Here is a 23,787-nt window from a genome sequence, read left to right as displayed (position 1 = left end):
GTATACCACATGTCATTCATTTACTGCTTCATACGCTGCATATTTATACAGTTTACTCAACTGGCAACATGAGGACAAAAAAGTAGGTAAATCTTTAACACTTACAAAATGTTTTTACTGTTTACTATAATGGTGTAGCATGGCTACTTCACTGCTTCCCAGTCTAACCAGGGAACTCTCTTTTTTAACTTTGGCTAACTCTCCTTCTCTCCATAACCACAGTACGGATGAAGATCTGGAATTGGTCCCTGATGGCAGCTAGGTGCTCCTAAGATGCTAGGTTCTGTGTGTACTCATTCATCTTTTGAACTGCTTTGACGTCGAGAGGGTTGCTGGAGCCAATCCCAGCACTGGGCGAAGACAGGGTACACCCTGAACGTGTCACCAGTTCTGACATACAGTACAGGCCAAAAGTTTGGACACACCTTCTCAGTCTTTGCATTTTCTTTATTTTCATGACTATTTACATTGTAGATTTTCACTGAAGGCATCAAAATTATGAATGAACACATGTGGAATTATGTACTTAACAAAAAAGTGTGAAATAACTGAAAACATCTCTTATATTCTAGTTTCTTCAAAGTAGCCACCCTTAGCTTTGATGACTGTTTTGCACACTCTTGGCATTCTCTTGATGAGCATCAAGAGGTAGTCACCTGAAATGGTTTCCTAACAGTCTTGAAGAAGTTCCCAGAGATGCTTAGCACTTGTTGGCCCTTTTACCTTCACTCTGCGGTCCAGCTCACCCCAAACCATCTCGATTGGGTTCAGGTCCGGTGACTGTGGAGGCCAGGTCATCTGGCGCAGCACTCCATCACTCTCCTTCTTGGTCAAATATCCCTCACACAGCCTGGAGGTGTGTTTGGGGTCATTGTCCTGTTGAAACATAAATGATGGTCCAACTAAAACGCAAACCGGATGGAATGGCATGTCACTTCAGGATGCTGTGGTAGCCATGCTGATTCAGGTTGCCTTAAATCTTGAATAAATCCCCAACAGCGTCACCAGCAAAGCACCCCCACACCATCACACCTCCCCCTCCATGCTTCACGGTGGGAACCAGGCATGTAGCATCCATCCGTTCACCTTTTCTGCGTCGCACAAAGACATGGCGGTTGGATCCAAAGATCTGAAATTTGGACTCATCAGACCAAAGCACAGATTTCCACTGGTCTAATGTCCATTCCTTGGGTTTCTTGGCCCAAATAAATCTCTTCTGTTTGTTGCCTCTCTTGAGCAGTGGTTTCCTAGCAGCTATTTGACCATGAAGGCCTGATTCACGCAGTCTCCTCTTAACAGTTGTTGTAGAGATGTGTCTGCTGCTAGAGCTCTGTGTGGTATTCATCTGGTCTCTAATCTGAGCTGCTGTTAATTTGCGATTTCTGAGGCTGGTGACTCAGATGAACTTATCTTCAGCATCAGAGGTGACTCTTGGTCTTCCTTTCCTGGGGCGGTCCTCATGTGAGCCAGTTTCGTTGGAGCGCTTGATGGTTTTTGCGACTGCACTTGGGGACACATTCAAAGTTTTTGAAATTTTCTAGACTGACTGACCTTCATTTCTTAAAGTAATGATGGCCACTCGTTTGTCTTTACTTAGCTGATTGGTTCTCGCCATAATATGCATTCTAACAGTTGTCCAATAGGGCTGTCAGCTGTGCATCAACCTGACTTCTGCACAACACAACTGATGGTCCCAACCCCATCAATAAGGCAAGAAATTCCACTAAGTAACCCTGACAAGGCACAGCTATGAAGTGAAAACCATTTCAGGTGACTACCTCTTGATGCTCATCAAGAGAATGCCAAGGGTGTGCAAGGCAGTCATCAGAGCTAAGGGTGGCTACTTTGAAGAAACTAGAATATAAGAGATGTTTTCAGTTATTTCACACTTTTTTGTTAGGTACATAATTCCACATGTGTTCATTCATAGTTTTGATGCCTTCAGTGAGAATCTACAATGTAAATAGTCATGAAAATAAAGAAAATGCGAAGAATGAGAAGGTGTGTCCAAACTTTTGGCCTGTACTGTACATGTATAGGGCCAGGACTGACACAGAGACGAACACCAAATTCACACCTACTGGCCATTTAGAGTAACCAATTAACCTATTACGTGCATGTCTTTGGATGGTGGAAGGAAGCTGGAGTACCCAGAGAGAACCTCACGACTCTGATGCTGTGTGGATTATAATGAGTAAAATGCAGAGACCAAACTTCCATAGGGGGATAATAAAGTGAGTTAACCTAACCTAGACCAAGAATATATTATTGCTGCCAGTAGAGATGTATTTGAAAACATTATGATGTAGCATTGGATAACAAGACATGATATAAAGGGGATGAAGACATAAAAGTAGATAGAGGATGTGATGCAGTTGACAGAATTAAGGCCTACTGAATATATTACAGTTTTAAATTTGAACATTGTAATAACAGATGTTATTGGTGCAGAATAAGTTGCCAATTGTGCCATCTTTTAACCTCTGTCAGACTGCACAATCGACTACATTGTCTTGGCTGTGAGCACATTCTCTCCATTTTCTCTTGAAAATCTTTGTCTTTTTTATGAGCCATCATTCTTCTACAGCCAAGCAGGGGGTTCTGATTGAATCTCTCATGAGGTATTATCTCTTCATTTTTCACAAACACCTGTCTCTGCGCTCCTCTTTTCCCTCCAATTCTGTTCTCTTGGGTTCTGGCTTTGGCACTGTCAGAGTCCTGGCATTATTCCATAGAAAGCTGGGAAAGTTAAGCGTAGGGATAAGGAGTGGTTGTTATCTCACATCTCATGGTGAATCAAATGGATATACTCACTGCCTCTGAGTGGTAAAGGCTGTGACACACAACACTACGACTTCAAATTCATGCGGTGCAGCTGTCTTTGAGCCCAGAGACGCATGTGTTGGCTCAAGCATTGTTACTAGAAGCCTTTTGATCCTCACTGGCTTGTGGGCATTCCTGCACCAAAGACATTCCACATGAGTTGATTGGAGCAAAACAATGTGTACGCCCTTCACTCACAGGCTACCTGAGGCGTCTACACTTCCACCTCCTTCCACACACAGACAATACACAAATCAGCTGTGTACTCTTTGCTTCACTCTGGTGCAAAAAGGCTCAAACTGACAAACTTCCACTGCACCCTCTCCACCTGTTGACACATAAATCCTATTACATGCCCGCCACATACTATAATACTTTGACCATCCCCCCAACTAAGATTAAGTCTGTGTCTATAAGAAAGTCAGTTTTGTTCCATAATTGTATCCATTTCATCTTCTATTTGAGGCTAATAGTTGGAGCAACATGAGTTTGACCCCACTACAGCTTCACATGGCAGCAAATAGTAAAGATGAGTAATGCAACTTATTTTAGCCCATATGAGGCTCCGATGACTGCTGAGAATGCAGAGCAGCTGTCAGTGAGGCAGGGACAGAAAGAGTAACATGCTGTGACTTATTTGTTCTAACAGTGAAATATTTCATTGCAGGCCCCCTCGCCTCTGTTACACAGGCTAATACATGTCAGTGGAGTGTCAGCTTCGTGTTGTTGCACACAGATGTCTTCATTTATATCATTCACTGCCAGTATCACACAGGCTACTCTGAGTGTGTTTTCTAAAGATGTACAGTTCGAGACATTGTCGCTATCTGAAAAGAAGCCTCTTTGCTGTGATTAAGAGTTTAAATAAACTTGACACTGAAGAATGATTTATGTGTAACGCTTTTGGCTGAAGGAGGTGCTTTAGTCATGTAACAGAGTTCATTTTCCTTTCATTGAGAATAATAGTAAGCCTGTATAATGGATGCATATTGTCTTAACACATTCAGGAGGAGCTTTGTTAAGCATGAGTTAGTGTCCTGGATGTTGCCATACTGATGTTGTCAGGGTAGTCTTGGCTTGGGTTTGCAGATTCCATCCAGATCTCTATTAGAAATACTGACGTACTGAGCAGGGGTGGAACAAATTATCAATATGGGTATGGATATGGATATTGTGTTCTTCTAGCAACACAGTTCTGGTAGACTAGTGCAAAACTGCCTTGCTTTTACCCTTTTTTTTTGTGAGTTTCTTTTCAGTTACACATATCAAATAATAGACGGTGGCTGTAATGCAGTGGTTCCCAGACTTTTTTGGCACATGACCCCATTTTAACATCACAAATTTCTGGCGACCCCAGACATTCAAAACGGAAACTTTTTTTTTGTAGCTACAATTAATTTGTTTTTAATCATGTAATAGTTTGCTATACTATGTTGCAAAGAAATGTTAATTTTAGATGACATTTAGGTAATATAATGTGTATTATTACAGAGACAGAAGTGAGAATTTTATTTTCCTTGGTCAAGATATGAACAGTCAGTCCAGCTTGTATTTGCAAGACTGCAAATTAATACTGAACGAACAATAACTCAAACTGTGAATTACGAAAGAGCTGCAGCATCTTAAACTGACCACAATGAACATTTGAAAGATAAACAGTACCACGGTGCTTCAGTTTCAGCTTCACAGTTTGCCATGTCTTTTATGTATTGTGATTGTGTTTCTCAACTCACCATTCATTTTTAATTAGTAAGTTTTTATTTTTATTTTCATCAATTACTAGAAATTCCAGGTGACTCCAAGTGGGGTCCTGACTGCAAGGTTGAAAAACACTGTTGTAATGTATCAAGTATCAGAGAAACGCTGTATTTTGAAATCATCCTTATTCTATGTGACATACAATGATATTCTCATATTTGAAGCTACTCTAGTTATTTTGTTTATTGTTTAAGTGCCTTTACTGAGGACATTTGTCCTTTCTGTGTCTTGTCACAGAAGCAACATGGCACCACCTTTAACTGTGATATTTTAGATTCATTTTCCCAAAGCAGCATGAATTAGTATCATGTCAGCAACTCATCCATCAGTTCATTGTAAAGGACAAAGAGGAGAAAGCTGCAGAATTTCTGTATTTTCAAATCCTGGCATTTTTTTTTCCTGATTTCTAGTGCTTGTGTATAATCGGCACTTGATGCTGAACCTCATCATGCAGCGGGCCTTTGTCCAATCAGGAGGATTGTCCACAGTTTACCAATCATGCTAGAGGTGTGCAAATGTCAACCATTTGTTATGAGACCACTGTGATGATGACATGACAGGATAGTGTTTGTGTGTGGTAGCCTGGGTGGGGGGCAAGGGGGAGTGGAGTAAAGAGATTGAATTTCAGCAGAAGAACACCCACAGTGCAGTTAGGAGCCCACACTACCACAGCACAGCATTGTTTTTGTGCAGTTTGTCTTAATTGGCACCAGGGGGATCCATGCAGGGGAAGAGGGGAGTGCGAGGAAATACAGAACATTACAATCAAAGCATGTGCATGAGGCTGATGATAAACCCATTATCTGCCCTGTCTCCTGAGGACTCGGGTTCCTCTCTCTGTATAAAAGCAGCTCCATCCTGTTGATGCTGCCAGTAAACACCTCAGCCCTCCCCTGGTTCTGTCTGCACCATGCGGCTGGGAGCCCGTTCTGGCAGCAAACATCACAGAATAGGACTCCTGGGGCTTGCAGGAGATCAAGCCATATCTAATTGTTATAATGATCATTTTATCCACAACTACTTTGGCTTGAATGATGATAAGTGAGCAGAGCAGAGCTGTCGGAGCATCCCACAGGGACCAGTTGGATAATCAATTGCTGTGCTCCGTTTGACTCCCTGTAAGCAAAGGGTCTTGTCAGCAGAGAAGTAGGAGGCATGCGTGATAGATAAACTTCCTGTCTGGGAGTGTGCCCCCAAAACATCTCAGTTACCCCATCTCCTCCTGCTATGTAAACAATTTCTGAACAATGTTCCAAGTCAAAATCTCAGCTGTCATGCAGGTTATTGGGAAAAAAACAACAAAAACTCAATCACCACCAAATATTATATTTTCAGACTCTTACAAGAAACACATGCCAAGAATCTTTAGAGTTACAAGTCCCTTTACAAAGTCCTGCAAATGTTTTGAAGTCATAAATATTTTCACACATTGGCACCACACTATACAACACACTGCTTGCTAAAACAACATGCAATCTACAGGGGACAAAAGCCATTTAACCATTTACAAACCTATCAGGCTCAAACAGTTTGAACAAAAAAAACTAATTTATGAGCACTTTTGTTTCTTTTTTACTGCCCTCTTCATGTTTATTTTTCTCAGTCAGGGTGCTAAGCCAAACAGAAGTTGAACACATGTTTACGTGCACCCTGACATCCCAATATCCTATCATGTCACCTCTTCTGGCAGGCAGGCTTTCCTGATAGCAGCGGATCAGGCAGACAAGGTAAACACTACACTGGTGTTAATTTCAGTCAGAAGTGTTAATTTCAGTCAGAAGTGCATACAAATTACTGATTGTCTATTTTTTGTTTCCAAATAGACATTCATAAGAAAAACAGGACAACAGGTAAGAGATACATGTATTACATCAAATACCAAAATGAAATATGTTTGAGCAACAGATCCATTAATCTTCTTCATGAGGCTTATCACATCCCAAAAGACACTGCAGTTGTTTATAATACTTGATAACAAGATTTGTCCACTGTGTCTTATGACTGGCATTCGTCTAGTGATGAAGGAGAAAGCAGTGATGATACAAAGAAATTATGTGTTTGACTAGTCAACGCTTAGCTGGGTGACATCCTATTGTGATTAAAAATCAAGCCAGGTTGACTCACAATAAGTACATTTTGTTGAAACACACAAAACACTGTTAAGTAACTAAAGACAGAACACAGAATGATACAATTTAGAAGAGAGGGACACTGTGTAAATAGCTACTGCGTGTGGTTACGACTGTCTCATTTAAGATATCATTTCAGCTATTAAGCTGGTCACCATTTAAGTCACCATGTGGGATATTAGATCCCTTGAAGGAACAATGTGGAAGAGATTAAGAAAGCCATTAACCCATCTTGTGAGAATTAGCAGAAAATTTGCAGAGTGCACAATGTGTTCTGTATGTACAGTTAATTAGCAGATAATAGTGTAATGATTAGCCACAATCACATTTGATGAATGACTGCTTGTTTGGTGCAATTATATAATTGAACACTAATAGTGAGCAGGAACCACTTTTAAGGGATTTGTCTTGGCTGGAGATGCTCTAAACTGACACCCCAAGCAGATCGGGCGTTTCAACAGGTGAGAACAGTTGCATTATAAGGACTGGTGTTTAGGCTCTCACCTCATAACCTGACTTGCAGAAACAGAAATGTTTCATACACTATCAGCCAAGTTCTTTACTTATTCTCTTGCCTGTTAATACATTCTCAAACTACTTCCACATTATCTTTTAATTCCTTCAACACTGTTAACCCTGACATCATGAACAGAATAAAGGTGGGCTCATTCCTACCTTTAGGCCACTCTGTACCAGCTTGTGGATATCTAGGAAGGGCTCTTTGAACAGCACAAGATCATGGGTGAGTATCCTGACAATTCCCTCCCTCTCAAGGACAAAGAGCCGCTGGGATCCATCCCCACAGTGCACCACGGCTACCGGCTGTCTCAGACCACTCAACACCTCCTGGGCACAGTAGCAGTTGTGTTTGTGTTTCCTGGGAAACCGTGGGAGATACAAAAGGTCAAAGACTCATGATGGTGGTGAAAAATCCAGTAATAAGGTGGAAGCGTTCAGAATTTAAATGAAAAAAAAGAAAAAATTGTCCTTGGCTGTAACATTTGAAGTTTACTGTTTAAAATGATGATGAACTACAGCCTGTCAAACACGATTTACATAGATTCACATTCATTCATTTTAAATTCATGAAAGTGTCTGTGCTAGCCTCCAAATCTGAGTTACACATGTGTACCTACGAGATAATCTGAAGATTAAAACTAGTATTTTGTACCAAGTCAATCACACTAAGACAGGATATTTCAGTAGTGCTGTTGGAGACATCTTTTGGTTCCATCAGATTCTGGTTTTCAATGAGGGAGGAGGAAATGTCATTTTAAGAGGTTCCTCATTACTCACTGAGCTTTTCACACAGACCCTAAAAGTTTAATAAAACATAACACGGTATTGACTATTGAGCTTGACTCCACAAAAGAAATACTGTAATGCAACTTAAATTGATAACCTACTAAAAAAAAACACAACAAATGATGAGGGTTCGAAGGGTTAGAAGGTTACAAAAAGACAACTAAGTCCCTGACTCTTTAACCCTCAAAAATGATGTGACTAAATTGTTGTACCATTCTAGTGCACATGCTTTACTGCCTGGCTGTCATACCTCAGAAAAAAAAAAACAACAAAGATGAAAGGGTTTGCCCATGGACAAAAGGGCAAAGCCCTCTGTGATATACAGGCCTTTGCAGTAAGGGAGGCAACCAGAATGACGCAGGAAAAGTATTTTCAATATGTGAGCGAGGCTGAGCAAAAGCACTCAGCAAACTTTAGGATTAAGGGGATGATTGCATAGTATGGAGCATTTCAAAATGTGAACTCAGAACATGTGACTGAGGATGCACCTGTTGCTATGAATACATAAAAATTACAGTCGAATGTTTTGAATCTGAACTCATAAGTGCAAATGAAGCCTGAAGAGTCCAGCTGCCTGGAACACATTTAAGAATCAGCCAAAGTATATTTTAAAAAAAAAAAAAAAAAAAAAAAAAGAAACACATATTCCACAGTGCAACACGGAATAAAACACATTGAAAGTGAGTCTACAAACCTGCTGATATCTTCTATTTTCTCATCTCCCAAGTAGTTGGAATCCTGCCCTTGAGGTTGTTTTCGTTGAAAATCTGGAAAGCATAGACTGGCATCCCTCCTCCCATAGTATTGGCAGAACTCATCCACATCGGCTTGGAACAGTTCTAGCAAACACAACAGATACAGACATAGACAGAGGTTCTTACTTATACTGTAGATACAGCACATAAATTACTGTCTTACATTGGCCTTTACAGCAGAAACAAAATCCAATAAACACCCTCCTAAAGTTGTCAACTCAATACTTGAAGTTGTATTACATGTATGTGTATACCTGTATGTGCAAAAAGAGAGAAAGAAATAGTAGGTGAAGGAAGTAGGAAGAGTGAGAGGATGTGATGGGCTTGTGTGTTCAGAGGTTGGAGTTATGCTTGACGAGCCAAACCAAATCCTGGCTAGACTGGGCTGAAGTGAACAAGTGAAGAGAAAATAGGCCAAAACAAATGGATCACAGATTAGACAGGGATCTGAAGTGAACTGTGCCTGTCTGCAAAGCAAAAAGACGACATTTTCAAGCTGAGGTTACATTTTCATTGTTTCGGTACATGGAAAGGTTCTTCTGCACAACTCTGAGTCTGAGGAAGTCTGTACAAGTTGCATTCACTTCAACTGGAGCACAGTTTCCTTCGATGAATGAACAAAGTTTTTAATACTACTATGCAGTTTCTGATCACTCTTCTTGCCTGTGGGTGCAACAGATGTAGAAACTCCTTTCATAAATGGACAGCAACACCCTACTGACTCTAATATGCAATCTAGGCTGCTACATAACATTTATACATACATTGCATCAGGTGCAATTACCTGTGAATTCTGCTTAGCACTAAGAATGCTGTTTAGATCAGTAAACCACAGATTATTTATATTTATAGGATTCTTTGGAGAGCAAACATTTTATATGTTCACTTCTTTGTTAACCCATTTCAACTCTTGGAAATTGTCAAAGTTTGTGCAGCAACCAACAATCTTTTGTTTACGCTTTGCATCTACAGACTTCACATATAGACAAAGCCAGAGAGAGCTCACCAAACAACTTAATTCAAAATTTAAATAATGAGTTATGTTCCTCTACCAAATTCTCTGCTCGCACTGATCATAAAACACACTTTGGCTCAATAGAAACTACTAGATTAACATTCAACAAAATATAACAATATTAAATGTGAAAAAATAGATGACATCTGGGTAGCGCAGTTTTGCTTCAGAGAACAACTTATAGGGATAGATCTGGCTGCTACTGGGAGATGAGGTGTGAGGAGTCCGTAAGACAACATTGTAAAAAGACAAAATAAAATTAATTTGTCTTGAAGAACACACAGATTATGAGGTACACAATGCAGTACTTCTTACCATCACCTGTTAAAAACAATACATCAGTAGGATAGATCTGGGTTTTTCTGTGTGAACAGTAAATGTTCATTCAAGTTGAACTACAGGAATTTAATGCTATTACAATTCCTATTCCACCATGAGTGAACTGTTTTGCATAGTAAGCAACACGTGTGCACAGCATGTGAAATGAAATAATCAGCCTTTTAATATGGCATGTAATTCTAAACAGCAAACCACGTTTGTAGTATGAGAGGTATTTTTTGCTCATATTTCCAAACAAAGGAACAGGAGGCTGTTTTCGTGGCTGTGCAATGACCGCTACACCGACATTTTGAAATGTTCTTCAACTTCAAATTTACTTTGCGCATCTGTGCATTATTTTGGTGACCCACCATGCAAAGCACGGGGGGACGCACAAACAAGAAGAAGGTTGATTCAATGAAGCAATGAAAATCTATTGGTGGTGTTTTGGCAGAAACTGAAAATTGAAATGAAAACAAACATTACAGAACCACATCTGTTTCTTTCTCCACAGTAGCAAAAAAGATCAATATATGAATGCAACAGGAAATACAATGTGATAAATAGCTTGATTTGGAAAGTGCTGTGAGAGCACAGAGCTATTACACACAAGTATGTAATGTTAACTTGATAAAACCAATGTGAATGGACATATTCAACAAAACAGCGACACACATCTGTATGCAACTGACTGGTGAGTCACAAAGCAGTGTATTCTCAGTTTATAATGGGAACATCTCATTACAGTTTTCCTCCTCAATAATTGTGGTATTTCATAGAATTTTTATGATGAAACCTTGCCGTGATATTAATTACAGAATGATTTGACTGTTTGCAAAACTTCATAATGACTGTATTTACCACATCATCACTCTCAGGGTCACAGACCCATTGTGATCTTGACCTACCGCTTCGTTCAGGTGACTGCATGATTAAAACAGGCCATGTAATGTTCCAGAACGCTGACTTTATACATTCCTCAAACTTCCTTTCTCATTGTGCTGCTGAATTATTTCCACTATTTAATTGCCCAACCATAAAGGGATCTGTATGAACATGCCAGGTCAATGCTCAGCTATCCCTACAGCCTTCTCAGTCACAAGATTATTCCCTGCAATAAGCAAAGTGTGCAAAGGATCTCGGAAGCCCTTTGTGACCTAAAAACAATCTTGCCAATATTGTTTCTTTCGTCAAACCCTCTGAGGACAAGAGGAGAGCAAATACACCAGTGATAAAAACACAAACAGACTCTCCCTGTCCCTCCTTTCATCTCCTTCCTCCTGCCACACCGACCACAAGGGCTGACCGCACCAAATACAAGAGGTGATAGATATCCCCTCAAACATCTAATACACAACATGAAGATCAAACACACATAGAAACCACACACACACAGCTCTGCCTATACCACCCACCCGCTTGTCTGTATTAAGTCTTAACCATGCTGGTTGGGGACCAAGTGTGCAGGGTGGGTGGGTGTGGGGGGGAGTAAGTGAAAAGGAGAAGGAGATATGAAGGGAGTACAGGAGAGGTGGGAGGCCTGTCATGTAGAAGTGAGAGTTGAGCTACAAAATGTCCTTAAGGAGAACATGGGGGCAAAGGACACAGCCTAATCAAGGGGTCTAAAATATTTAATAAGAGCAAGATGACAATTATGGAAACCATAAATTAAAGGCAGCTGTTACATTTTGAAAAACCATTTAGCCAGTAATATACTGAATTGGCAAAAGCTAATTATCATGTCACACAGCCATGGAATTAATAGATAGAATAGATAGAATTCACAACTTTTGCCTAAAGGAACAAGATAAAAATATCAGACTCAAATTACATGAAAGTTAAAGAGAGTTAAAAAGATAAAGGATAGCACTATAGGACAAAACATCTTACTGAAAGTGACTGCAGCTTTGACAGTATATGTCTACATACATCTATAGTAATGGGCCCACTAAATGACAAATATTTTAAAAAAGAATAATGTAAAAAAAAAAAAAAGTCTTGAGACACAGGAGAAAGTGTCAGAGGAGGGAAGGAGGAAAGAGAAAAAGAGAGCAAGAGCGAGAGACAGAGCCCTGTCCATTTTCCCGACTCCCCGGTGCTAAAGTTAACTTCCATCTGGTATCTTCCAAGACAACCTGGGTGGCCCACCCAAAGTACTTGACATCTTGATGCACTCAGCAGTTTACATACACACAACCTTTGTAGAAAAATAAATGTGTCATTCGTCACCACATATGCTGATCTGTGGAGGGCTAAGGAAGCTGGGTGGGGGGTGAGCAAGGAGGAGCCTGATGGCAAAAAGGGGGTGGAGGGGGATTCATCTCCTGAGCTTTTTTGGTTTGACTCCTTTTGGCTATCAGTCATAAACTAGTATCCATAACCCTAAAGCTGTCCTCTATTTTTCCTCTCTTTTTCAATGCTCTATTGTTGACTTTAATTTCATTGATTCGAATGTTCTTTATGCCAGCAAGCTATTCGATGACACTTTGGATGGAATCAAAACTGAATGTATGTGTTGATGGTTGACTCGAGCAGCAGCAGCATACCATGAGGGTGGGTTACGGGCAAGTGTGTTTGAAACTTTTCTCTGTTTGCAAATCTCAGCAGATCTAATCAGTTTGTGGCGAAAGAGATTGGAAGAAGACTTGGCTTGAGCAGAAAAGACAGTCCAGAAGTGTTTGATCATGTTTGGTATGCACTCTGAAGGCACAGGTACCTGTGATCTTGCATCCCTTCAAAGGAAATTCTTGTGAGAGACCAAATGTTTTCAAGAGGTAGGGTATCTGGGTTCCTGCCATTTAACAGTACTATGTCCATAGGGAAACATGTTGCATCAGTGAGTTTTATTTTATCCCTGTTCTGTTTATTCTGCTGTCTGGAAGTAGATACCATTAAAACAGGAACAAGTAAAGCAACTCTTCAACAGCATTTTGATCCATACCATCCCACTGAAACTACATACCAGTGGAAGAACATGAGATTCAAGTTTTTTTAAGAATCAACTGGAGTTGACAACAATATCCTGGAATAAGCCACAAAAAAGATAAAAACAAATCCGCATAATCTGAAAAAACAGGATACAAAGAAGAGTACCAAACTTTCTGCACCTGGGGTCATAAATATGGCCAGACTAAACATGTGTGGTAAAAAGCACAAAAATTGCCCTGCTATTTGCTGGAACAAGTGTGCTAGACCAGTATGCAGACTAATTAGCAAACTGGTGTTGTGTCTGTAGAGGCGGAGTGTTTGGCGACAAGATTTACTGATGCATTTAGGTGCAACCTAAAAAAGCAGCAAGACAGGCAAGCAAGCAAATGTGTGAAGACAGCCTCAGCAACAAATGGAGGTGAGGTCAGATGAGGTAAGAGCTGGATAAATAAATATTCACAGACCAGAATACTGACGCACCAATTTTTGCATAAGTCTAAAAATCTGCCAGTTCTACATTTGCAGGTTGAGCTAGAGGCTCATTGAGCTAGAGGTTGGACATATATTCACCCCAAAATCCATGTCCACTTTAGTTAGTTAATATGTTTGCTGTCATATCACCAGGTAACCATACAGGAGATGTAATTCACGTCACATTCACTGTCATCATTATCATTGTAATTACCTGTTATGTGCCCCCTGCAGTGTAGTAGAACTCACGACAGAAATCTTGGCAGAGTCGCGGCAGGTCTGGGCTCCCTGTGTGGCATCTTTGCCATGTCCGAGGAGTGGAACAACACCCTGGGCATTGGGGGAGCAGCGATGCACACTTGATCTCCTCCAGGAGACGTCCACATTCGGTGTTATTGGTAGGAAAATCTAGAGACCACACACAGCAAGAACCAATGTATGAATTAAAATGGCAAGTTGTACATTTTTACCTCTCTTACTGAATCCAAAAATTTAAGGTGTTTCACTGAGTCTTGTAAGGCAAAAAGAGGTAAAACGTCACAAAAATAAATCTTCATATTTAATTAGGAAAAGTTTACCATTCTTTTCTTGGAATATGACTGAAATAACTGTTGTTTTCAGAAAGAAAAAAAAAAAATCTGTTCTGAGTTTTGGTGAATTTGTTCATGCAGCACCCTAGGTGTTCCTAAAAAAATTACAGAACACTATGTAAAAAGTCTTGAGATACAGCACCATATTTAGAAACCACTGTATGGTTAACAATACCCTAAGCTTGATTTGAGGTCATTACACAAAAGTACACAAAGAGTTAATCCAAAAGAAATTAGCAGGATTATTTACATAACAAATTAGCTGTAATAAAACACAATGTAATCTGTTTTAGGTCAAGAGTGGTGCTGCTTGGGCTGCCAGGCAGGCAGGCTGGTAGTGCTTTGCTCTGTGTGAGGTCCATGTGTAAACACCAATTTAGAGATAGACAGGCACATCATTCCCACTCTGGTATCAACAAATTAGCAGTCCTGTCGAAGTCAATTAGACCAGCGGACCCAAGGCCAACATATGGACGCACTTACACTCTGCTTGTGTTGCAGAATAACTTCATCTGAGGAAAACATTTTCTGTTCCTAAGCTGTGTTTACCCAACAGGTGGCAGAACCTGTGGCAAAACTTAGAGAGGAAACCTGAAGAAATACTATGAATCATAGCAGTAAGTCATAACAAATGAACAACTGGAGAAGACAGGAAACTATTTCCTTTCTGAAGCTACACAGCGCATAAAATGTTAATTGAATTCTATGTTTGCACAGCATTTTTTTTTTTTTAGATCTATAATAACTATTTTCTTGACAGAGAAAACTCCAGTTTAGCTATGACCCTGTTGTGTATGGGTGTTCCGCTGTATCTGTGCCCTCTACACTCATGCCATGTAGTGCTGTGGGCATTGCCTGCACTCCTGTTCTAAATTGCCCATTGATTCGGTGTCCATGGGCTGGCACATGGTCCATGGAGAGCTAGCATTTGTGTGCTCTCAGCCATGCCCTGTGTCCATATGTTACTGGGATGGGCTCCAATGTTGCCATCATCCAGACTAGAACAAGTGGACCTTTGTTGTTGTCTTTTACTAAGTCTCACTGAGTATGTTCCTAAAAAGCAGGAGAAATGGCAATGCGCTCAGCTGTTGCACTTTTGCTGAGGACACATTAAGCAGGTCAAGAACTGAGCCAGAAACATGGACACCCAGCTCAAGAAAATAAAACTGTAATTAAATTATTCCAAGCTCAGATGTTTACATTAGGCTACATATTCCATAGCTGCCATCAAATCAAGCTGCAAATTCAATGCATACCTTCATGTGGGGAAAACAGCTGTTAAAGAACCATTTTTTTGTGATGGCATGTGCATAATGTTTTTTTGCCAACAAAACAGCACACTTACAAAAACACTTGTCATTCATTTGCAATAAAAAAAAAAAAAAAAAGAAGTCTGACACTTTACAAACCTCATATGGCCAGAAGGACTGAGTGAGAAGGAGAGAGCACTGATGTAGGGAACACTAAGCTTTAAACAAAACACTTGTCCACAGGAATAGGTGTAAGTTGGTTGGCAGGGGGATATAGCGAAGGACACACACCCTCTCAAAGGCATTAACACTTGGACAGGGCTGGTGACTGGGGAGGAGTGATGTTCTCCAGCTTCTCCATTAGTGAAACCAACAAACACAATAGTGTTGTTGTTATTCTTTCGCCATAATCAGAAAGGGCTCCGTGTGTGGGCAGTGTAGTGGGAGGAGGAGAAGTCGAGTTCGTCCTATTCAGTTTCCCCCCTCTTATTTGCATGACTTGAGCAAATTAAATGATGCAATATGGCTTTTTGTCGCAACACAAAGTGAGATACCACCCAGCCACTGAATGATTCGAGGAGTGGTTTACATGAGAATACCCCGGTGAGGATCCAACGGAATCCGCTACAAGTTTGGCGCATACAGTCGGTTTTTCTGCTTAGAACACTAAATGAGGGTTCACAACCATGCTAGTCCAAGTTTATAACTGAGCTAACTTTAGCTGCGATAAGAAAGTTGGATACAGGTGGGCGCGCGCCAGGAGATTTTCCGTTAGGTCCAGCGACAAAAAAAATTCCTGACACACCGAAACAGCTGTAAAACATGCGACAAAAACTACACCCCAGCCCGTTAAGAGGTCGACGTTCGATTAAAAAAAAAAAAGAAAGAAAAGAAACGAACAACCGAGCTCCTACCTTTTGGGGTAAAAAGGTATAGCAGGTTTTGCTAGCAGACTACTTCTTTTACACTGACAGCGCAGCTCACTGTACCGACAAGTAACGTAAATCGACGAGTGATTACCATGGTAACGCCGAGGCGCATTGGACACGGTGAATTACAGTTGCACCAGATTGTGTAAAGCAAAAACACCTGGTAAACAAAAAATGAGTAAAGCGAATGTAGCTTGGATATCAATTCCATTTTTAAGAAGATACGAACACAACCCCAGTAGGTAAAGACAAGGTTAAACGAACGTTGCGAACATGACATTTCTTTCTTGTAAGAATATAAGGGTATTACGGAGAATAAAAACATTATCTATGCTCGATTAGCTAGCTAAGCAAATGCGTAGACAAACTTAACAGATTATAGTGCTAATTATTCTATAGCTTAGGTTATAAACAAATGTTCAGCGATATAGCCACCCAGCTAACACATCATTATAGGAATGTTGATTTTTTTTTTTTTTTTTTCGGAAGCAGCATTATGTAGCCCATGCAGCCCCAGGCAAAGTGTCAGCCAACAGACGGAATGACAATACACAAAGGCTGTAAATGCATTTCCCCAGGCGTTTTGGCAGTAAAACAAGCCAGACCCCCCAATTAAAGGAAATTGCAACGTGGTGGATAGACATTAACCTACCCTGGCATCCCTGCGGTGCAAGATCTGATAGGCGGCTCTCCTGGTGGGACAGCAGGACACACGGGGATACAACCTGTGGCAAACTTCTCCGCTGCTGCTGCCGTCAAGCAACACTTTTCTCTCCCTTTTCTTCAGCCGCTTGGGCAAGCTTCCGTCGTAACATCTTCTCCTCCTGGGGCTAATTTCTCCCCTCTCGCCGAATTTTGCGTCTCCACATTCCCACACGTTGACGGCGATGGCCAGGACGAGCACAAATTGCAAATGCTTCATACTTTGTTTTGTTTGTTTGTTTGTTTTTTTTAAATTATAAAATATAAAACATAAAAATTCAACAAAAAAGCCGCAACCCCTTAAAAAAAAAAAAAAAAAAAAAAAAACAGTGGGGTAATCCTGCTATGTAGACTAATATGGGCCTAAATATTTATATATTTCACGCAGGAAAAGCCAAATATTACAAGAAAACAAGGCTACAAATATTAGTAAAAGCAGGTGTCCTGAATTTGCTTAACTGCAATGAGGACAGGTGTTTCAAATAAATAGGTTAAATGATGTTTTTGATCTTATAGTACGAGTCGGTTTACAAAAAAAAAGAAAAAAAAAAAAAAAGAGGAAAACAATAACACAATTTATCCTGATGAAGACAAAAAGTCAAAACCCAAACACCGTGAAATGCAAAGAGCCGTGACGTTCCTTTAGATGTAATTCCTTTGAGCATAGCACGGTGGTTTCTGCATGCACGGGGTCAAAAACATATAAGAAATAAAAGTTGTCTCTCACTTAAGTCCCTCAGTGCGCTCACATGTTTTTCCAGTGCTCTTTCCTCCTTCTTTTTAACCAGCGCGCGAGAAGAGGAGCGAGCACGGTGACGTAGGACTCTGCGGGTGCGCGCATGTGGCCAATCGCGTCCACGTCGAGGTAAACGGTTACCTGGCAGAGCGAGAGGGACGGACTGTGGAGGCAGAGCGAGTACCAGTGTGGACCACACTGCGCCGAAAAAAGTAGTGCAAAGCCTCACACAAACCTGAGAAATGAATGATGGAAACAGAAATAAAAAGCTTAGGCTGCGTTTTATGGTTCACAGACACGACTGAGGTTGTTAGTAATGATAAACAACATAGCATTCCATTCTATGTTATTTTCATCAGCTCCTGTATCATCACTCATTCATATATATCCTTCTTTTAATCATTCATTGTATGTAGCAGCTGAAAAATAACCTAAATTGACAAAATGCCCATGTTTTTTTTCTATATATTTGGGAAATTAAGGATTGTAATATATCATGCATTTTTTTTTCCAGTGGTGTATTTCTAAATATTATCTAAAAGGCTTATATTTGTAGCTGCAGCAAGGGAATTAAAAAAAAAGGGCAAAAGTGCTCCCTCTATGATGTGATGTCCTATATTGCCAAGTGCAAGGCATCTTAATTTGCTTCTAGATAATACCAAACTAAAAGTGGACAATCCTCAATCATTTGCCTTTTCAGAAAAGTCACATGATAGCAATCCAAAAGGCACCCATGTTCCCCCGTGGCAATTACTGGAGAAACAGCAGCCCTCCCTCTCTGGATACTCATCGAATCTGAAATCAGTTGCATTAGCGGCACCTGTTCTTACTTGGGGGTCTCCCGGCGCTCACCAGTGCCCCAGCTCAGCTTATCTACAGGAATCTGGAGCGGGTGGAATCTAGGAGGGGTTGGTTTGATTGTGGGCAATTATGGAAATGACTGTGTGTGCTATGAAAGTATGGCAGACCCTGCCAGATCTGACCCCCCACCCTCTACATTCTTTACGTTACCCAACCAGAGACATTTCAGGACCAAGTATAGTGCTACTGCGGTAATCTGGATGTAAAGGAGAGAGGAAGGAACAGGACCATATGCAGGGAAGGAATCTGCCACCACCGCTAGAGCTCCGAGCAAAGAAAAGGAATATAACTGCATTGTTGAACAGCGTGAAAACATGTGGGATGCAGCTGTGCAGCAGAGAGGAGTACATCTGCTGGGAGAGATAGACCATTAGAGAGAGTCACAGTTCGACAGACCGCAGATTTAAGCTGACAAAGACCAAGGAAGGCTCAGGCTTAGAGCAGACACACACATGCAGAAAACTCCAAAAAATAAACAAACAGCCATTTCAGATGTCTTCCTCTGCAATACTCCAACTGTCTTCTAAAGCTGTACTCAAAACAATTTTAGAAGTGTGTATTTTGCTATATTGGTTGCACAATGTGCAGGTGTTTTATAATATTTCAACACTCTCTACATGTTAATCTGGTTCATTTAGTTCATATCTGCAACATAGCATGAATCCAGAATTTACATTAACAGGCAAGTATGATAATATACCTTCTCTCACCAAGTGTATAAATATACCTCTTTCCTCTTTGTTTCTGCAGGGTCAGTGGGGGAATTCGCATTCACTCAGTGTCTGACACTCTGGGAGGATATCCCAGAGGATGATGGCTAGGTTTTGTGTGTGACCACATAAGGATCAACAACATAGGTCTGGAGCTCTGCAAACTCTCATTGCCGCCTCCACTGTTTCCCAGACTGAGGAGATGTTGAAAGTTTACGCTGTTCTCTCAGTTCATGGTGATTCTGTTTTGTTTGCTTTATAATTCAGTGTCATAATCAGGAGCATACACAACAGAACTGATGACAGAGCTTCATTTGTACTTTTTCAGTTTTTCCATTCCGAGCAGGCAAAAACCACTACCTCACACCTCACAGTTCATAAGTCCACCATGTCCGACTGTCGTGTGTGGTGGCCAACTCTGAGTTGTGGGTCCAGTGGAGTTCATCTGTAGTGCTGCGGGAAAAGTCGATTTTTTTGATGCCTTTTTGACTCGGTAAATATCTATGAACATGAACAGAACAGAGTGTATTTTCCAAATGCTGTAAAAACATTGGAATCAATTTGTGTTGACTCTCACTATGATTCTGAAGGAGACATTTCAGGATCACATTACCTAGAACTGATCCAGTGTGTTACTTCAACATGCTTAACGGAAGGGTACGTAGAAAATAACCGCTAAGATAATACGTGATTAGTTTTAACTGGTGTATATTTAAGTGAGAGCACAACTGTAATAGATTCCTGGCAACCAATTGCATGGTCTCAAATTGTGTCACTTGGACTCCAGTCAAGCTTGACTCGCAAATTTGATGACTTTAGTCTCTACTGGCAAAAATCATAAAATACCTCCAACTTGATTGGTGAGTTGTGATTTCACTTGGACTTTTACCTCATGACTTTTAAAGATTCTTACATTTTTCTGGAAAGAAATACAGCAGTCACCACTCACCTCTGACAGGCACAAAGGAAAAAAGTAGATATGTCAGTGCACAACACGTGGAAGCAGATGAGCACGACATCAAATATTATCACAGTTTATAGAAAATTTTAAGAAAATCCTGCAAACATACAAAATATATAACTCACACATTATTGATGGCAACATGGTATTTCATTTCATATCTGTGGCAACACAAAGAACAGTAAATGGTGAGCCTAAACATGATGGTATTCAACTTAAAGACCCAAACACACACTGGCAACCAAAAATCATCAACTGATCTAATATGTTTCATAACTTCTGACCCTGTAAATCTATCAATACGTTGAAATAATTGGTGTGAAATGCAGTTTGTCATCTTTTCATGGTCATTAAATATGACCCATTTGGACATTCAGAGGCTCCCTAGTTACCGTGGAAACACTGTCATCTTCTACAACATTGATTCACCAGTAAAACCCATGGAGTTTGTTCAATGACAGTGAATGGAGATGCTTGTTTTTAGATTCTGTTATTGATATCTTGGCTGAAAGAGTACCTTTTTCTTCAGTGTTCTGTGTTTTGGATAAATAATTAACAGCTTTAAAGTGAGCTGTTATGAATATCTACATGATCAGTGAATTAAATGTAGGAAAATACCTGATTTTCACCAGAAAAAAAAAAACACAAAATACAGATGATAATATTATAATAAATGGTTATAGAGAAAAAATAATAAAGTGTGGCACTGGGTCTTTATTGGTTACGCTACCCCTAAGAAATACATGATGGATCGAAGTAGCAGATTACTGTACTATTTAAGACCTTACATTTTAAAGGGAATAATATGACATTCTTTCTTTCTTTCTTTCTTTCTTTCTTTCTTTCTGTCTGTCTGTCTGTCTGTCTGTCTGTCTTTCTTTTGGATCCCCATTAGCTGGACCATAGCTACAGCTATTCTTCCTGGGGTCCTTACAATAATCTCTACAACTAGTCAATGCAAATAACATACAATATACTAATACAAAACAATTTTTCACATACTACATAACATGAAAGAAAATAAATAAGAGACAAAATCCAAACATGACAGCTCCTTTAGGTCAGCAGCGGTGCAGTATATATTGTACATACATTCAAATAGCCCAAGTATCAATTATTTATGGTCAATAGATGCTTCTTGACTGATTTCTTGAATTTCATTTTACAGTTTTTTTGCGTGATGTGTTTAGGACTCAAAAAGATATTGTTTAAAGGAGTGATTTTTTTTTACTTTTTTGAATGGAATTATGCATTTTAAAACATTTCCCTGTGTTCTACATAAACTGTAAATGCTATGCTTGGGTATGAATTAATGAATTCTTCATTAATTCAACTCCACAGGTCCATCTTCAACCCTATTTCTGAGTAATGACACCAGAAAGGTTGTTTTGAGCGCTGGCCCTTTAAATGCACATGACCCCACCCCCTCCAGGTTGTTGGCTGTGCTGCTTTGTCCCTTTCAACCAACAACTGAACATTTTAGGTAATCAGCTCAAAGTCTGGATATATTTTCAGTATTTACTAGAACTGCTGCTGCTGACAAACAATTATGTCGTACTTGGAGAAATGTTCATCAGAAGTGTTGACCTTATATGTGCAAATGTTGTGTCGTAACTAGTTACAATACGCAACAAATTAAGCAGGAATGAAAACAGGTTGTAGAAGTCCACTTGATTTTTCCCATAATGAATATAAAGATAGCTTTGCAGCACCTGGAGGGTTCAAATTCAAACTTTATAAACTATTAGGGTCCAAATACACAAATAAATGTACCAAAGACTAATAAAAGAAGGTTTAGCAAAATATGACCCCTTTAAGACTCCAAGTTGAATTGGAATGACTTTGTGCCATCTCTGCTGCGTACTGCTCTCACATATAAGAGACTCATAAAACTTCCACATCACATAGTGTTTAAAACCCTACTGTTCCTGTTACGTGTACAGTGTGACATACATATAGCTCTTGTATAGTACATTGAAGGACATAGTGTGTACACGTGCAAAACAGAAATACAGAGTTAAAACATCGATAGCTTTTGGTTAATACTTTAGTTTTGCTATACTTAAATCATATTATACTATACCTTTTTTTCTCAAGTCACATCTCATCCACTACCATGAAATCATTAGCGTCAGCCTGCTGCTAACAGCCGTTCAACCATGTACGTAGTCCTTGTTCATTCCAGCCATCCCTCACCTTGCAGCACACAGCAGCATTGTGTTACTCTCACACCTTCTTTAATGGCCCAGTTTGGCAATTATGAGCCCTAAGGCATACAGAGCTCGGAAAGTGTTCACAATGTCATTAATAGTCCTGACAACAGCTTAATGAGGCCCTGCCATCTGTTTATGAAAGCTTTGGGGAAAGCGAGAGAGAAACAAAAAATCAGATCCAGTAGCCATTTCCAGCTGTGTGAGCGTGCCTGATTTCCACTTGAACACATCTAAACACATGAGGACATTTTAAGTGTAGTGACTTACGCAGCGTCATCTACACTGAGTCAGTGACTGAGCCTGGGCTGTCTGCCCAGTATCAACAGCCTCTAAATCACCGGCTTCAACCATCAGACCACACTACCTCGCCTTTAGCTTCATCACCCCTCCTTCCTCTGTACCACCCTGGAGTGTCCTTAGGCCTTGTTTGGCTAAAGTATACACATGGCATGAGTAACTGAAGCCACCCAGGGCTCCCTGGCGCAGTGGCACGAGACACCTACTGGGCTGCACAAGTTGAGTAGACAGAGTGTCCTGTAACTGTTTATGTTCTACTCACTGCTTGATGCATACAAATACACACAAATACATTGACATAGCTCCAGGGAGATGTATACAGCAGCACTGGCCTCAGTGTACCTTACAGCAAATGTAGGAAACTGATCAGTCATTTGTTTTTTTCGGAGAGATGTCTTTCCAGATGTCGTAACACCATCATTGTTTAGACTATTTTCCAGCTTATAAATGGCCAGTGTAACTAAGTACTTTTACTGATGTACTATATTTACATTCAAAGTTGACGTTTTTCACAGGAGTATTTCGATTTTTATGCAACTTCACACGACTACTCCGCTTCACTTCAGAGGCAAATTTTGTGCATTTTACCCTTTTACATTTGTCTGACAGCTTTAGTTACTTATCATATTCCATTTTTCATTCACTTCCAGTCTCATAAAACCACTTACATATGCCAATTTGTAATGTTTTTTTTTCTATTTTGTTTTGTTTTTTAATAAACTGAAGAATGTAGTGTGCCTTTATAGGTTAAGAATATGTTCTCTCTGTAGCTAAAATTCTTTAAAAATACTCTTAGATTAGAGGAGGAAATGCATTATTACATGGTTGAAAACATAGAACGCAATGAACTACTATCATTTAGCCATCTGTTTACATAGTAGTGTAAATGAGCTTAACCTGAAGTATCTACATCAGTAACAGGCAACGTACATGTTAATGCATCAGAGGCATGAACCTGAAAACATCAGATGTAATAATAAAACACTGACAGGGTCAAAGAACAGTTTGAATATTTACATACTTAGAAGAGAAGAGA

General features: G+C 40.0%; 1 protein-coding gene across 1 annotated transcript in view; it reads right to left on the bottom strand.

Moving 5' to 3' along the window:
- hhip (hedgehog interacting protein) overlaps positions 1-17,709 on the bottom strand; it is a 38,616-nt gene extending 20,907 nt beyond the window's left edge. Inside the window, 5 exon segments of the mRNA XM_030148696.1 lie at positions 7,386-7,587; positions 8,710-8,854; positions 13,717-13,737; positions 13,740-13,910; positions 16,920-17,709. Coding sequence (XP_030004556.1) covers positions 7,386-7,587; positions 8,710-8,854; positions 13,717-13,737; positions 13,740-13,910; positions 16,920-17,193 — 813 coding nt within the window. The 5' untranslated portion in view covers positions 17,194-17,709.
- Between the last annotated feature and the right edge of the window lie 6,078 nt (positions 17,710-23,787).

The sequence above is a fragment of the Sphaeramia orbicularis genome, chromosome 1 (genome assembly GCF_902148855.1).
Source record: "Sphaeramia orbicularis chromosome 1, fSphaOr1.1, whole genome shotgun sequence".
NCBI lineage: Eukaryota > Metazoa > Chordata > Actinopteri > Kurtiformes > Apogonidae > Sphaeramia > Sphaeramia orbicularis.
Note: the sequence above shows the minus strand (reverse complement) of the source record. Positions and strands in the feature narration are given on the sequence as shown.